A 16,980-nucleotide genomic window follows, 5' to 3' on the forward strand; every position below is an offset into this window, starting at 1 on the left:
TCATGAGAATTTTAAGCCAATGTGCGTGCAGGCTGCTGATTCCTTCTTCTCTCCCTTTCCCCCGTTCATCGTGCTCGTGTGCAGCCGCCTGCCGAGCTGGCTCAGGGAACTACCCCGACAAAAAATGAATTATTTGTTTTGCTAAGCCAATCTTCCACCAGTTCTGTTCCCTGAGCTGGTTCATCCCATAGACCAGACACTAACGCCAGCTCAGGGGCGGAGGGCGAAGGCTGCAGACGTCCCTTTCGGTGCCCGCATTTAGGTGAGGTTCAAGTGGCTGTGGAAGTATACTTTCTGTATCTGTACCATGTTGCAATTCATCACCGTGACTCAAATATTTCCACTGACACCTCCAAATCAGCATCATTTCCCCCTCCCCATCTGCCCCGAGGGTCTTCCTGCTCTGCAGCTCCTTATCAGCTTGATTCTGTCTTGGTGCCTCAGCTCTTGTGCAACAGACCCCGAGTTGTCCTGAGGATGAAGCTCTTCTTGCCAGAACACCGCCTACTACTTCTTGCTTGTGCATATCCAAACTTCCCTTCCTCAGACCTTTCCAGCTGTTTTTGCCAATTCATCAATTATAAAACTGCAGCTCCAAAGGAGAAAATAAGAGAGCTCACAGTTCGACCTATTGTTGCTGAATAAGTAGCACAAAGTTGTCAAAATAGCCCAAACAATTTGGCACTGCATTTTTAGGATAGGGCAAACTATAACACCACCTTTCTAAAATTCTGTTGCTTTGAAAATGTCTCTGAGCTCTCATTCACGTACCTTCTTCCCTTCCGAGCTATGAGCTTCAGCACGGCGTTATTCTCCCCTTTGCCGCCTTTCCGTTGCTCCGGAGGTGCTGTCGTGTTGTCCGTGCGTTGCCCGAGAGGCCGTCGCCCCGGGCTGCTCTGCGCAGGTAGCACCCGGCACGGGCTCACGCTTGCACTTCTGCTACTGCCAGCTCCAGCCTGTGGGAGCTCTGCGGGAATCGTATCAAAAGAGAAAGTTTTGAGGGTGGGAATCCTTTGCAATGTCTCCACAGAAGTTAAAGCTCCAAGGAAGCGAGTTTTCCTTCATGAAGCAATATAAAGAATTCCGTGATATGTTGCAGGTTGTGTTTAATGCCCTTTCTGTTAATCCTGCAGAGATGTGTATTACAGTGTTGGTCTGTCGTGCCTCCTGCTTTTGTGTGTTCATACTGTGTTTTGCATCAGTTAACACACAGGAGGTTCTGGAGCTACAGGAGGTTCTGGAGCTATGCTTGAACTCCAACTCCTCTCTGTTTATAAAATATTTTTAAAAGCAAATGCAAAACAATTTTTAAAGAATTTGCAGCCTTTCTTCAAGAAAGTATGAATTTGTCGATAATTATTTTCTAATACACTCAGATACAAAGAGATCATAGTTCCAGGAACTGAAAGAGGTATTAGGAGATACCAGATTACAAAAAGTGTAAAAGGGATGGGATGGTCATTATTCCTGTAAAAGCAGAAAAACTTGAACAGCCTAAATTACAGAGGAAACCTAAAGGAAACAGCATCAAATTCAGAAACTAAGATGGTAAAAACTGTTCTCTCTTAAAAAAAAAGTTCAGAAAATGAATTAGCATAAGGGCTTGCAAAAAGGTCATCAAGCCTGTTCTAAAAGGTCTGTCTTTCTTCCTTTCTTAATTCTGTTTTCTCGCTGTTTAGCTCACCTTTCACCGGCTCCTTCCTTTGCACTGTTTAGTACCTGCGGATAGTTTAATATATTCAGATTATTTTATTGGTCATCTGGTAGGCCAAGTGCAAGGCACAATAACTCAGTATTAGTCGAAACCCTATCTGTGTGAATTGTAGTAGTATGTCCATTAAATTCAGTCCAGTGTTTCTGTGCCATCTCAAGCACATCATCTGACTGGCTTCCTGAGTCTCAAAGAGTTCAGGCTGTTAAATTCAGCATTACAAAATAATAAATTAAATCCCCGTTTTTACAAAAATGTAATGTATGCAAGATACATCTAGTTCTTTAAGTAATGCCAGCACAAGTCTGTGCAATTAAGCTAAAGAAATGTAAATTGCCTTCTAAAGTGGTAATGTGGACTTCTAAAAATAGCCTTTGCTCTGCACTTGGTCTGTATCTCTTCTGCTTGGCTACCTGTGGCGTGATTCTGATCCTGAATTGAGCTGTAAATGCATACATGTACATCACTGTGTAATTTCTGGCAGCCAGTATGGTATTTGTGAACCTTGGGTGAAACGTCAAGGATAACGTTAGAAAGGCTGCACTGCAAAATGAAACACCGTCTCATTTCCACTTGATCGTTTCCAGCTAGTAGTGTTTTGAGTTATTTAAATGCGGCGCTGGCCACCCTTTCAAAGGGAGACCGCGACGAAAAGCCGACTGTGCAACAGTAAGACAACAGGCAGCTCTACTGGGTAGTTCAGTTGAATACTGACTTTAAAAGCTGCTCTTTCGCATGGCTTTCGCCTGCTGACTTTTTTGACAAAGCCACTACGCCACCTAAACTGAGCTGGTAACAGAGCTTGATAACGACTGATGTCAGTTAATGCAACTTGAATTATCATTTGTCACCTTATGTTTTTATCGTTAAAAAGGTAGTTATTTGTGAATTCTGGAAACGGATTTAGTGCTCTAGGCATTGATTAGACTGTCAGACGAGTTTAATCATGTTGTGCGTAGACAGAGGAGACGATGCTTGTGTGAAAGGTGAGAAAGACCTGGGTGTTGTCTCTCGCCTCCTAATCTTGGGGTTCTCTCATCTGTGCTGTCTCTACTTTTCCTTTTCCAATACACAGTGTCCATTTCTTCGGTCACTTCATGCTGATGATTATTAGAAATATTTTTAATGACCCTTTTAGCAACACCTCCAAGACAGTTACAATAGTCTGGGTGAGGCAACGCAAGATCCTCGGTAGGAGCTGCCTGGGGGATTGTTTCATCCTCTGCTAGCTGCGGTGTGAAGGATCAAATCTCAAATTTTCACTTTTTGTACATTTGAGTTCTGTCAGGCTGACGTAAAAAGTATTGTTTGCATTTTAGTTCATGTTGCTTAGTGCCAGAGTCCATTCTTCTCAGGTCAGCACGATTCCCTCAGTTCTTCCTCCTGGAAATCACTCTTGCTTTGACACTTGTCACCCTAGATCTCCTAAGGCCAAAGCTTCTGCTTCGTCATTCAGTATATTCGCCCTTTTTATCCTGAGTAAACCAAAAGGGTTTACAGAAAAGCTCCTCAGAAACAAATGAATTTTTTCCTAATGATAAGTATTTCTGAATCGTTGAAAACTAAGTATTTTAATCATTTAAAACTAGAGTACGTGAATCCCGGAGGAAGTACTGCTAAACAGAAAGTCTCGAGAGCAGCCCCCACTTTGGAAGGGGAATGGAGAAAGGAAAGATCTAGCTTATTCCCAATATGACTTTTTCCTATTTCGCATTGCTGTGTCTTTGCAACCCTACACCCTTTGCTCTGCCGTCCCCTGGTCTGAGCGCCGTGCGGTGCAGGGGCCGGGGATGCTGACGGGCTCTTCTGGCTTTGTTCCCTCGCAGTGTCCTGGACAGCCCGAGCAGGCTGGACGAGGAGCACAGACTGATCGCCAGATACGCTGCCAGGCTGGCTGCAGAAGCTGGAAGTGCAGTAAGTACACGAACCGACTCCAGTTTTTAATATTCACATCTCTTTTCTTACCGAGGAATAGGAATGGTGTTTTTCAGAGTTTAATTAGTAGCTTACTGTTAGTAGCTGTGTCAAATTGTCATGTTTTCCTTATTCATCTGATGTAAAAGAGAAATATGCTTTCCTTGTTTTTGCACCTAGGCTAGCACAAATACTGCACAAATACCTTCTCAAAAGGCTAGGGAAGAGCTGAAAGACACAAAATGACAATACAAATTTTTAGAAATGAGTTCAGAGGAGACACGAATAAGCAGATTAGTCCTACTTAGTTTACAGAAGAGAGAAATAAGTAGATGCTTGAGGGAAACAAATCATGTAACAAATGGTACGGAGTATATTTTTTGCAGAGAAAGAGAGAGTTCTCTGTTCACAGTCACTTATGATAGAAGAAATTAAAACACAAAAGCAACCGATTTTAAATTGGTAAAAATAAATACTGCTTTAACAGGGGATTGCCACAGGCCATCATGGCGGCTAAGAATTTACTGGAATTCAGTAAAATAATTGCAGTCTAAATGGATAGGGATAATAGATATCTATCTTTTTGCTGTTTTATCCTTATAAAAGGAGAGCAGTGTTTGCAGCGACCCTCTTCCATGCCTGCCAAGCGGGAGCGGATTTGCCTGCGTTATGGCCACCATTTTACAACATTTCCCCTGGAGTATGTTGCTTAGAAACAGCTTGGCTTAGCACGTGTTCAAAGCCCCGGCTGCACTTTCTGTCTGTTAAAGACACACATTTTTAGGCCTGCTTTAACAAGTTCGGACAGAGCGCATCAAAGTCTCGGCCTCGTTGGTGCTCTTCGTTATCGCTATTGCAAGACATATTGTTGTCCCTATACTATTTCAGATATAATCCTTGTCTTCAACGGTCTCCAGCGATAGGAATGATCTCCCCTAAGCATCTTACCACTGTGGCAGCGTTTATTTTTCCTGCCACATTTTAGCGTGGCTAGAGAAGTGTCTTAACATCAGTGTTCTCATTCATTCTTTCGTTACTTCTTGTAATTTAAATACTTCCAAGTCCTTTCCAGCAGGATAGGCTTACGCCTTTTTATAAGTTCCTTCAGCATGTATTCAGCTACTGATCTGACTTTATAATATAAATGTGACCAGATATTTTCCTTTTTTAAATTTTAATAAAAAAGAATTATGCTTTTAACATTTTTAACCATCAGTTCCTATTACCTCTGTCAAATAATATATTTGCATTTCTGAAGTTATTCTGTTCACTAGAACCACGTTCATGTTGAAATAATGAAGCATTACAGTACAAATACTTTGTTTTATATGAAGGAAGGGGATTTTAATGCAATCTTTATATAAATTTAAAGTTGTTGAAATGCTAACTGCTGAATCAGTTTCACTCTGGAAGAGGATGGAGGGATTCTGACCCATGACTTGACTTTTTCTGGTAGTAATAAAGAGATCTTAAGAAATATTGGAGTTTCATAATACTGGTTCTGAAAGAACCTGATCATTTAAAAATCTGTAAATCACCTTAACCTGTTTGTGTATGCTTAGTAGTTCTGAAGAAGATAAACAATGAAGCAACTTATTTGGATGCAAAGCAAACAGCATTTAGAGTTTATTGAGACCTTTGAAAGACATTTGGCAGACTACTGCTTTCTTTAAATCCAAATAAGATACATCATAAGGTAGATATCAAAGTACTTTCAGGGATTGAAACATGATGGAGAAAGAAAGATTGAAGAATAAGAACAGATTGTGTGTTTTCATTGCAACACAAGCTTAGTAGTAAGGAATCTAAAGGTTGTTTACTAGGTCCAGTGTTTATTCATTGTGCAAAAATTACTAATCAACTGATGCAGACCTGTTTTTCATAATCTGAGGGAATCAGAGGGATTCCGAAGGAATTAGGCTCTCTCCCGAATGCTCTACTTTATGGCAGGTTCAGACTATTTCTTGCCAATAGGAGATCCCTCTTTCTTAGCCAACACTTTATATTATCAGTGTCCAAATTGGCCTTTGCAACTTAGTGGTGGAACAGCCTGCGAAGTTGTGGAGTTGCGTGCTGTGCCTGTGCTGCTTGCTCGTCAGGATTCCCCGCTTTCTGGGAAATCGGATGTCTGAGACTTGTCAGCCACAATCTTGTTTTTATATTCTTTTTGTAAGATCAAGATAAAGAGACAGGAGCAAATTAGAGGGTGGGAAATTCAAAACCGAAAAAAAAGGAATGACTTTTCCTCTCCATATGGAATTAAAATGTGGAACATCAAATGACAACCCCAATACAAAAAGCCTCTCAGAGATACAGTAGGAGAAAGATAATCACTGAGTATATGGTTGCCAAACTGCCAGCTCTACAGGAATGATAGAGGAGGACACATATGCAGGGGAATGGTATTGTACATAAAGGATAATACAAAGTGGAACAGCATAAAAATACTACAGGAAAAGAGAACAACTGTGGAATCCTTGTGCACTGAAAGTCCAAATTCTTAATAACAGATATAAATACTGACCCGTGATCAGATGATGTTAGCGATTAGGAAATGTTAAGTGAGATTAGAGGAGCTGCAAATTTAGGGCAGGTAGTAACAGCGGGAAATCTCAGCTGCCCACATGCAGACTAGACCAATGCCTCTTCAGAGGGAGATGTAGAAACAACACATTTTGATGCAATAAATGATGTTTCCTTGAACAACTAGTTTTAGAATCCACAGAAAAAGGCCTGAGTGGTGCCCAGGGCCCAGGTGGAGTGGTGGGTAGTGGTGGCAGTGGTGCTGGCTGCTCTGTAGCAGCAGCCATCACACAGCTAGGTTTAGCGCTGCAGCAGGAGAAGGCAGGCCAACTACATCCGGTGTGCAGATACTCAGTTTCAAGAAAAGGAACTATGAAAAAACGAAACAATTAGAGAAAAACCTAAAACGAGAGTCCAAAAAGCAGGAAGCCTATAAGCTGAGCCTATAAGGAATAACATCACTGAGCACATGAACAATCACAGTGTTTTGGGGAAAGGGTCAGAGGGGCCTTTCTAGAAGGAAATCCCACCTCACCACGCTAGTGGATTTCTTTCAGAGGATGGGTGAGCAAATGGATAAAGGGATTCAGTGATAATATGATAATATTGTATTATTATATTATATTAATATTATATTATATGATAATATAATATGATAATAAAATGATAATATATTAGGATATTGAAAAAGCTTTGATCAGATTTCACATCAAAGATTATTTTAAAAACTTTAAAAAGAGGTTGGAGGAAAGGTTCTATTATGGATTAAAATCTGGTATAAAAGGGAAGAGAAATAAAGGGTAAGGGCTAATGGTCACTTCCTGGGATAGAAAAGAGTCAGCAGTAGGGTCCCTCGTAGATTGGTGCAGGGGCCAATTTTATTTGCCTGTTCAGCACGACCTGGAGAAGGGAGTGCACAGTGAAGTCTCCAAGTTTGCAGGTGATACTACGCCAGGTCAGTGGTCAAATGTGACAGTGATGGTGAGAAACTGCAAGAGGATAACACAAAACTGCCTGAGTGGGCAAATAGGTGGCAGATGAATGTCAGTGTAGATAAATTTAAGGTAATGCATCTAGGGAAAAATAATTTAAGCTATACCTACACAATGTTGAACTTGGAACCGACAGTTCTAACTCAGAAAAGAGAGATTGCAGTCATCATTGTCACTTCTCTGAAATTACTGGCTTGAAGTGCAGCAGCCAAAAGGCCGACAAAATGTTGAGCATAATCAAGGTACTGAGAACAAGAGAAAGGGAGTTATTTTGCCACTGTAGAAACCTTGGTGTGCCCACATCTTGATTACTGTGTGCAGGTCTGATCTCCACATGTTAGAAAGGGTGCAGTAGAGTTACTGAGCTTCCAGAGAGGGCGATTAGAATGACCAGGGACGAGGCAGCTGTATTTAAGTTTTTAACCATTATCTAACTAACTGCTGGGAATTAAGAAGATACCAAGTATAGACGCTGTTGATACTACAGCTGCCTAATGCAAAGTTGCTTATTCATTTCTCTGAAGCAGGGGACAGTGGTCACTGCTGGAAAGTGTATGTTGGGCTATGTGGCTATGAATCTGACTCAATCCATCAGTTTCTGCTCTTTCTCAAAGTAGATAAAATGTTAAAAATGCCTTCTGCAGGCTTGTTACTATTATTATAATAAATGTCACTTGTAATATGAATGCAAATACATTCCATTAACAATTTTAGGGGAAAACTTTTGCTTGAAGTCTTACTGGGGATTTACTTGCTCAACAGAGCAGCAGATGCTCATGGCATGCAACCAGTGCAGTTATACACTGTTAGATATCAGTTCGTCTGTGTTGGCTCAAAACAAGCTTTGACTGGGTTGCTCCTGTTTTCTTCAAGCCAGTCTTCAGAAGACAAAAGCGCTTTTATTGAATTTAAGTTGCTTAGGGCTATGCTTGGCTTGCCAGTTTGCTTGCAGCAAAGTACCGTGCATTAAATTATCTGTTGGCTGGCTAAGCCAGACTGGTTAGATAGAAAGCAAAAGAGAGAAAAGCAGGAGGTGACTAGATGAATAAAGTGAGGAAATTTAAACAAAGCCAAACTTAGTTTAAATCACGTCTTTCAAGATCATAACTTCGTCTGTTTGTCTCCCTCTGCTGATGTGTTCAGGTTATCAGTCTGAGGTAAGGAAGCAGGTATTTGCTATCAAGCCCCCTCATTTTGATAAAGGCAGGCAACTGAAAATGGCTTCCTGTGTCCCCACCACCGCATCTACCTTCATGTACAAAATCCCTTCTGAATTCCTATCAGGCTCCATCTTAACACTGCCGTGTTACTTGAATATAGGTAATCCTGCATAAAGGTGACTGAATGTTTTTAAGAGGAAGGGCCGTTAAGGGTACTTTTGGGGAGGAAATCTATATGTATATTCAGCTATATATATAGAACAACCCTATGGTCTCTGTTACCAATGTCCTACACAACCCCTCTCTTTCTCCAAACCAATCCCTCCTTCGTCTCCTCAACCTCCTACTCCCACCTGCTCTGCCTCAGCTCTTCTTTTTCCCCACCTTTTGCTGTTAGTACAGTCCCAGATCCGCCGGGGTTTCTGCTGGTGTAGTCGGGCAAGCTGGTTCATACAAGCACAAGTCGGTATCTTGACTGTGAGCCAGAAGTGCCTGCTGCTTCCCGCTGATTTCTGATGGAGAGTGACCTACCGGGGAGGCGGCAGCCTCTGGAGGTCAGCAGGAGCAGAGGCACGCTGGGACGGAGCACTCTCTGGAGGACTCTGCCGACCTGTGCTGCCTTGCTTCTGCAAAAAGCACGAGCACCTAATGAATATAAGATAATACTCAACTATAAAGAGGGAGAGAGATTTTAGGACAGTTTTCCTTGGTGGGAAAAAATGTTCAGATTTGGATGAAATATGATACTGAGTTCTTGCCCACATTGCTCTATTTTGAAGACTGTGTGTGGTTGCTCTTCTTCCCTCAGCAGTGAGTGGTGCTAAAAGCCTTTCATCATCTCGTCTCATTTAAGCTGTACATACAACCCAAATATTCCCTTCATCTAATTTTTGTTCTTTTAGACATTTCTCTTATAAATATTTTTTAACATAAATAACTAGATTTTCTGCTGCACATCTTTGCAGGATAAATCTGCAGCCTGGTTCTTGCACAGTTTCTTCTTCTCTTGAATACACTAGTGATATGAACTGTTTTTGTTATTTGTTTCCTCTTCTTTGCGTGCTGGTCATAAAGAACACTGTGATACCACAGTAATGAGCAGATGAAATTCTGGTTCAGACTTTCCGTGACACCATGATGTCCTTATACCAAGGAATCTGGAATTTGGTGGCCATGAGAAGCATGCTTTTGTATTTTTTGACAGTTTCTTCCAAATCCCGGTGGTGGAGGAGCACAACTATGTGGTGCTTGCCAAACTGGCTTTTTGGGGGCTTGATGAAAAAGTGGCATTAAATCCTCTGCTTTCATCCAAGAAAGTATACTGTAGGTAAGGGCTGAAAACTCCTTATTACAGATATCTGTACAACTTGAAGTTCCAGCATGGTTCTCTCTTTAAAGATTGTTGGCCAATCTGCATAAGAGCTAATTACAGTGCTAGCAGGCTTTACTGTTCCTACTGACCATTAAGGAATTTAAGGAGATTTTATGATCTTCCTTATGAGTTCTTGATGAGAGAGGATGGGACTTGCCATTTGGATGATCCTTGCAGAACTGGTGAGGCTTCAGCATTCATGCTGAGCACCAGGAAAGCAGAAAGCAATTATAATCATACTTTCACCCATGCCTTTGCAAGAGTTGAGTAGAAAGGTGAATATGTCCATGGTATTCAGTGCTGCTGAGCAGGTAGGGAGCTGAAATTACTAAGCTTTCTAAGGAACTGAATTACAGTATTAAATCTTGGAAGACACAAATCATATTCATACCTGTCCAGTAAGATGGAGTACAAACTTAAGAGCAGTGACTAGTAAACCAGTGTTTTGGGTTTTATTTTTCCCTTAAGTGCAGAGATTTCAAGAATCACATGTGACTTCACAGAGAGGACAGGTACCTCTCATCAAGGTAAATACTAGTAGCGTGCAAATCCTCAGGTGAATTCATGGGTTTAGGAGAATAGCATTTGCCATCACAATCCTGTACCATATACCCAAAACTCTTCCAAAGACAGCGGCTGTAAGAACTCAATGATGAATGAAATGCTGGGCAGAAATCAGAGCGGTGACTGTAAATAGGATTTTCTTTTCTTGTGTTCCGGAGGAGTTCATTCATGGAAGAAATAAGAGCTGTCTTAGAAACAGTGTCCAAGCTGAAGCCTAAATGATATTTGCACATTTGAATGATAGCCCATACTATATAATTTTCTCCTAATAGTAGTATTTAGGAGATGCATTTGAAATACTCACATGCACAAAATATAATGCACTACTCATTCATGAATTTAATTTGAAACACTTAGATCAGCAACAGGTTCCACACAGTATCCACTATTTCCTCAGTCGTATTTCAACATCCTTTTAGCCTGAATAATATTTTCTTTTGCCAATGAAATCTGCTGTATTCAGAAGAGTTGCAACATCTTGAGATAGCTGCAAAGGATGAACCAGAGTTCATTAAACTATGTACTCCATAAAAACAATCTGCAATCAGCTAGGCTTGAGAAGAATAATGGCAGACTCTTTCAGATCCACGTCCCTTGTAAAGCCTTTCATTATGGCACATTGTATTTTTTCATGGGCTACCGCAAGATGCTTGCTTGTCACAGAGAGAATAGTTACATTACACAGTTAGATCATAAAGAATTTGGGGGATTATTCTTGAGCAGTGATGAATCAACGAAAGATGAAGACATGCTGCACTACTGATCCTGTCAACAGAGTAACTGATTAGGAATTTCCAGATCCTAAGATGACTGTTCCTATCTGTGAGAAAAAGCGATACAGATGCGTCGCACGCTAGGGGTTTGGAACTCAGATCTGCATTTGTGGATAAAATGTCAAATATTGTACAGATACTGCACAATTCAGGCTGCTTAAGACCTCCAGGTTCTGGGTAGTTGGAGAAAGAACAGGTTGCAATAGATGTGATGGTTGGGCTAATAGGAAAGCCACCCAAAAATGGAAGCTAAATATGAAGACTTCATCAAAAAAGTATGGAAAAGAAATCTGAGTTCTCAGTTAACCTTAGTTCTTCATTGCTGAGAATGTGTTGGTGAGTTATTTCATTAGTTTCTATGAAATGATGTTTTCTCTTACGTGTCATTAGAGATTTATAAAGCAATTTGAAAGAAGACCAATAACAAGAATAATAAAAGATATTAAAAACAAAAGGAAGAGTGGAAGAGAATACCTAATCATATAGCTTGAGAAGTGTTGGGAACAGAAAGGTGTCTGGAGGTCAGATTTTTCTGGTTTTAAAGAGTATAGGAAAAAATGACTTGAAACAAAGCAGAAGAGATGGGAAGTTATTTATTCAGTTAGCTGTATTTATTGAGCTCACAAGCCTGAAGATGGATAACATTTATAATATCCTTGGATTTGATAGAAATATGAGTTACAGGGCATTGTGGAGATGTTTTAGAGGAAAGGGTTTTTTTTTAGAAAATAGAATAGTTCTTATTTGTATGTATGGGGAAGAATATCCTGAGATGTTCCTGTTTAGAAAACTGCAATGTTCAGGGAAAGTTTCAGCCCAGAAAGCAGAAGATTAAGTATTTCCAAACTAAATCTAAATAGAGAGAACAAAGTTACCTAGGTCTGTATGATTAAATGGAGTTTTTCTATTGCATTCTTTGAAAAGGAACAGTGACTTGTGAGGAATCTAGAGAGGCTAGAAATGGCAAAACAAACAACATTGCTCTCTGCAGGATGAAGACTAAAATTAGGCATCACTTTTGAAAATTTGATCACACACCTTATCTTTTTTCAAAGTGATAGATCGGTACTGGAAGTGTGAACACTCCACATGCACGCTGCCCCAGCACTGATCAGAACTAAAAGGACCTTACTTTCAGTTCCATCGCTTCTCTGGTTTTGAATAATGGAAAGGCCAGCGAGGGCCTACGTACAGACATTTTCCACTGTAGGTCAGATCAGCTTAAACCATTCTTGAGCAGATGCTTATCCAAGTAATTTTTAAAAAACAAACAGTGGTTGGAGTCCACTACAGAAGAAGTCTGACTAGGCAATTTGTTCCAATGTTTAAGTTAATTTACCACTAAAAAGATTTTACTGAACTATGACATAATTCTTCCCTGCTTGGTTTGAGCCTCCTACTAACTCTCCATTCTCTCTGGAGAATAATATATTACTTTCCTCTTTGCAACCAGCTTTGTATATGTGAAGTTTCTTATGTTGTCTCCTCTCATTTGTTTCTTCTCTTCATTCTTGCGGTCCTCGCTCCTTGTCATGTTTTATAGATCTCTGATCATTCTTGCCGTTCACCATGTTTCTCCAGTTCACCCTTAGCTTTTTTTGAATTGTGATACTAAAGCTAGAAACAGTAGTTCACCCGAATTAGAGAACAGGGATTAAGTCATGCATTCGAGTATATAGCACGCGCTGGTTCAAACAACCAATTGCTGGACTGTGCAGCAGTATGACATTAATGACTCGTGTTTGGTTGTGAAGCACTGTCCTTTGCAGTTCCTTTTGTACAGAACTGCCGTCTCGTTCCTGATTCTCCTTCATGTGCTTGTGCAACTGGCATGTCAAAAGTTAGTCTGGGACTTGTCTTAAGCACTTGTCTTAATAGAATTGCAGCCTCCGTTTTCAGAACATTTCTTCGGCTTGTGAAATAAGTTTATACTTTAGAATTGTCCTCCAAAGTACCAGGAGCTTGACACAGTGTGACAGAGTCTGCAGATTTAAGAAGCAAATTCTTTATTCCATCATCCATGTTCTTGATGAAAATGTTGAAATCCAAGAGAAATCCAAATCCAAGAGAAAAGCTGTAAAACTCCACAAGAGGATCCTTCCAGTCTGACACTGAACTAACGATCATTAGTTTTTCAGTATGGCTTTCAAGGCAGCTCTGCACCTCCCTTCCAGTTATTTCCTCCAGACTGCTTGTCTGGCCCACTTAGAAGGCTGTCAGGAAGACAATGTCCAAAGCAATCCTGAAGCAAAAGTATATCATGTTAATGGTTTCTCTCCTATCTGTAAGATTTGATTTTTTGTTGTGGAAGGAAAGTAGTTCACTTTGACATGGTTTGTTCGTAAAAACTCCATGTCGACTATTACTTAGCTTATCTTCTAGGTATTTACAAGTAGTTTTATTTTGTGTTTATCCCCAAGAACTGCAGTAAAGCCGATTGGTCTATAGTTGTTGGCTCTCCATGTAAACTTTGGGATACCCCGTGTTAGCCTCTGGAACATTACCTGAGAAAACTAGGGTTTTTAAAGGTGAGCACAAAAGCTTTGAGATTGTTTCAGGTATATTTAAGAACCAGAGCTAAGTACTCTGATGAATTTCATCACGCCCAGGCTACTTGAAACATCTCTCTCTCTCTGAGTTGCCTTCAGTCTGTCCTTTCCCTTTTCTAATCTGCATTTTTACCCCAAAGCTCTAAACTCTGTGTTCTGGACAGATAATGCTTTTTAATACTAAACCACCATTGGATTTTTTTTTTTTTAAACCAAACCCAGAAGCAAGGATCAGAGTCGCAGCTCTGCCTCCTGAGCGCCGTGTCCCGGACGGAGTCTGCGGCTCCCATTCTTGGCTGTGGCTCAGCTCCAGCAGGGAGGGTAGGGCACTGCCTCCCGGAATGTAATGTGCCTGTTGGTTCGGGAATGCGGGGCGGAAGCAGTGTCTTTATTACCCATTCAAGGTCAGATATGCTTGGAATTTTTGTCAGATGCTTTCTGGCCATGTGGACTAACAATTAGATGTATACTACTGCTGTGTTTTCCAACAGGCTCCATGCTATCTCACGTGACTCTCTGATACGTTTACCTTTTGGATACTCAAGAGTTTAGATGCCTGTCCTCCAAAGTCCACACTCTAGTACAACTTTTAGGTGAGAGATGAGTGCACTTCTGAGCATACGATAGACACTTAGGGTTTGTGTATAGCAGTCCTTGAAATGTTCGAGGGCCCATTCCTTGCTTACATGTGTAATATTAAGCGCTCTCACCCTCCAGAACAGGACAGCTGCATACTAACCACCTGTTGCAGCTGGTTCTCAGCTTGTAGTAATTCCCAAACCGTGCTGAGAATTGCTTGAGAGAGCTAGTAGTCTGAGCCAAAATATGTCAGGGACCATACTAAAAATTTAATAATATGGTGATCAAATTCCGATGCCTCTGCCTGATGCTTTTTAATTCACTAGGCATAGACATTTGCTTTGGAAACCTTCAGGCTGACCATTGCGTTTAAGAACCTGGAAGGTTTAGATGTTGGTGGAGAACTGGCAGTCTGGATTTTCTTCTGAGATTGTTTATCCTTGAGAGGAGAGAAGACTTGGGGGCAGTGGGGTCTTTATGTGTGTAAGTACCTGATGGTGGTGAGTAAAGAAGATGGAGCCAGACTCTTTTCAGTGGCACCCGGAGAAAGGACAAGAGGCAATGGGCACAAACTGAAATACAGGAAATTCCATTTAAATGTACAAAAAAGCTTTTTTACTGTGAGGATGGTCAAACACTGGAACAGGTTGCCTGGGGACGTTGTGGAGTCTCCATCCTTGGAGATATTCAATCCCTAACTGGACACGGCCCTGAGCAACCTGCTCTAGTTGACCCTGCTTGAGCAGGGCGGTTGGACTAGGCAGTCTCCAGAGGTCCCTGCGTCTCTGCTGTGTCCCCAGAAGCTCTCAAGGCTGCGGGTGAAATATGTTATCTGCACTTCTTCCTAGCAGCTGATTGCTGCAGGATGCGGAGGGAGACGGGGCCTTCTGCTTTGTCACCCACCGTTTCTGGGGAACCAGCAGGTCATACCAAGCATTATGTCCACAGAGACTGCTAAGGTCACCTCAGTGGAAAGAGTGGTGACAGTGCTGCTGCCCGCACTGTGCACTGGAGGCTCCAGCACCTACCCCGAAAGTCAAAGGCCTGTGTGTGTTGTCAGCCGTCCTCAGCCTAAAGGAGTTGCAGGTTGCCTAAATGCACAAACAAGCGCGTTATTTGGAAAGGGGCAGCCAGCAGCATATGGCCCCTGCCGTGCCTGGGCTGAGCACGGTGCGTCCTGAGGTCTCCCAGGAGCAAGCCCTTATCGTTCAGTTAGTAACGAGTCCCTGTATCCGCCGTCACTTGAAGTGGTTCTCTGCTACAGACACTAGAGATGAGACCTTTTTTTGCCCTAACTGTATCATTCGGTGCATTTTAGCTCCTCTCCCACATCAGCCTGGTGCAGAGGTGTGGAGAGCAGAGGGCATCCTACACCATCAGTTCCTCTGCGCTACCTGTGTGAAGAGAGGATTTTTCTCAGCCTTTCTACCACAAGTAACTGTGTTTCTGCACTTAGGTTTCTATGCTCGTTTGTTTTTCTTTTTCTCACTGTTGATTTTAACTCCTAAGTTGTTTTGTTTCTTCTTGCCTGGGACCTGCCTTACCAAGCACCTTTCAAACACACAGTTTCCACATTGTTAGGAGGCTCCTGAAGTGGCCTTCAGAACACCCCAGGAAGGCACAGAAAGCCAGCTTTTACGTGTGTCACTCAAGCACGGCTCATTTACCATGTACAAACCCATCTACCCTGGGGGCTTTGCCCAAGGAAGGCAATTGCTAACTGTGCTTCATTCAAGTCTAATTCTGGACGTGGTTGGCTCTAGGCATACACAGTAAAACAAAACTCAAAACCTAGCAGTTTCTGTCCACTTTGTCGTGGAGCTGTCACTCTGGTAGATATCCAGCTTTTCCATCCGTCTGCTGTTGTTCTACCCTGATAGTTTCCAAAGATGTATGTGAGAGTATCTTCTCAAACTTAAGGAAACTCTAGGTTGTAATGAGCTGGTGTTAGAAGCAGACCCAGTGTGCTGCTTCCGTCCTCAGGCATTTCTGAGCCAGGGAGGCCTGTCCATGATGAAGACACCTCCTCAGCTCTGAGTGAGCAACTCATTGTGTCTGCTGGCCCCAAGGATGATTTTGAGTCTTATTAGACCTCCTAAGCATCTTAGATCTGCTGATCTTTTCCAGCATCTTAGGATTCCACTGGAAAAATGCATTGAACCAGCACAAGATCCAATGTAGTTCTTACATCTCTCTGTTTTGGGGTCATAAACCTGGCTTCTTCATCCTGCAGCCCAGCTGCCAGCAGATTCTCCTACAAACTACAGATTCTTGTTTAATTACCCAGTGCTTTTGTCAGTAGTGATTGTGACTGCTGGTGAAAAGTATTCCAAAACACAAGGGCCACAAAGGTCGGGATTCACTGGGAAAATGCATGTATTCAGCAACCTCCGTTCAACTGAAGCTTGTTAATTTAGGGGTTGAAAAGCGTTAAATTTTCCAGAGGCAGTGACCATGCTTAAATTTAATGTCTATCAATAATCCTGTTCATTTCAATGAAAAATTACGCAAATGCCTCTTTTGTGGCCTTTAGCTTACCAAGCTGAATGTTTGGCAGCCTGACAATACTGAGCCTACACTGTGCATGCAGACAGACTACCTGGAGGTCCCGAGTAACATAGTGTTAGCCAGTGAGTCTTGATTCACATTTAGTTAAGACCAAATCACAGAAGCTGAATGAGCTGGAAGACTTCATTTAACCCTGGTGTCATTGCTGAATTGATGAATTGGAGAAAGAGGAGAAATGGGACCTACAGAAAGCGTTCTTGTAGAAGAAATTAATATCAGCTTACTGCAGAAGCTGTTAGAAATAGTTTGTCAGAAATTCCAATTCTTCAAAGCAT

The 16,980-nt window shown here is 41.7% G+C and overlaps 1 protein-coding gene across 10 annotated transcripts in view; it reads left to right on the plus strand.

Moving 5' to 3' along the window:
• Positions 1–16,980, plus strand: part of DTNB (dystrobrevin beta) — a 218,432-nt gene that overhangs the window by 130,667 nt on the left and 70,785 nt on the right. For all 10 annotated transcript variants that reach the window (XM_067294496.1, XM_067294497.1, XM_067294500.1 and 7 more), the window contains one exon: positions 3,538–3,625. In XM_067294496.1, the coding sequence (XP_067150597.1) occupies positions 3,538–3,625 (88 nt within the window). The remainder of the gene's footprint in view (positions 1–3,537; positions 3,626–16,980) is intronic.

Source organism: Apteryx mantelli, chromosome 3 (assembly GCF_036417845.1).
Source record: "Apteryx mantelli isolate bAptMan1 chromosome 3, bAptMan1.hap1, whole genome shotgun sequence".
Classification (NCBI taxonomy): Eukaryota; Metazoa; Chordata; class Aves; order Apterygiformes; family Apterygidae; genus Apteryx; species Apteryx mantelli.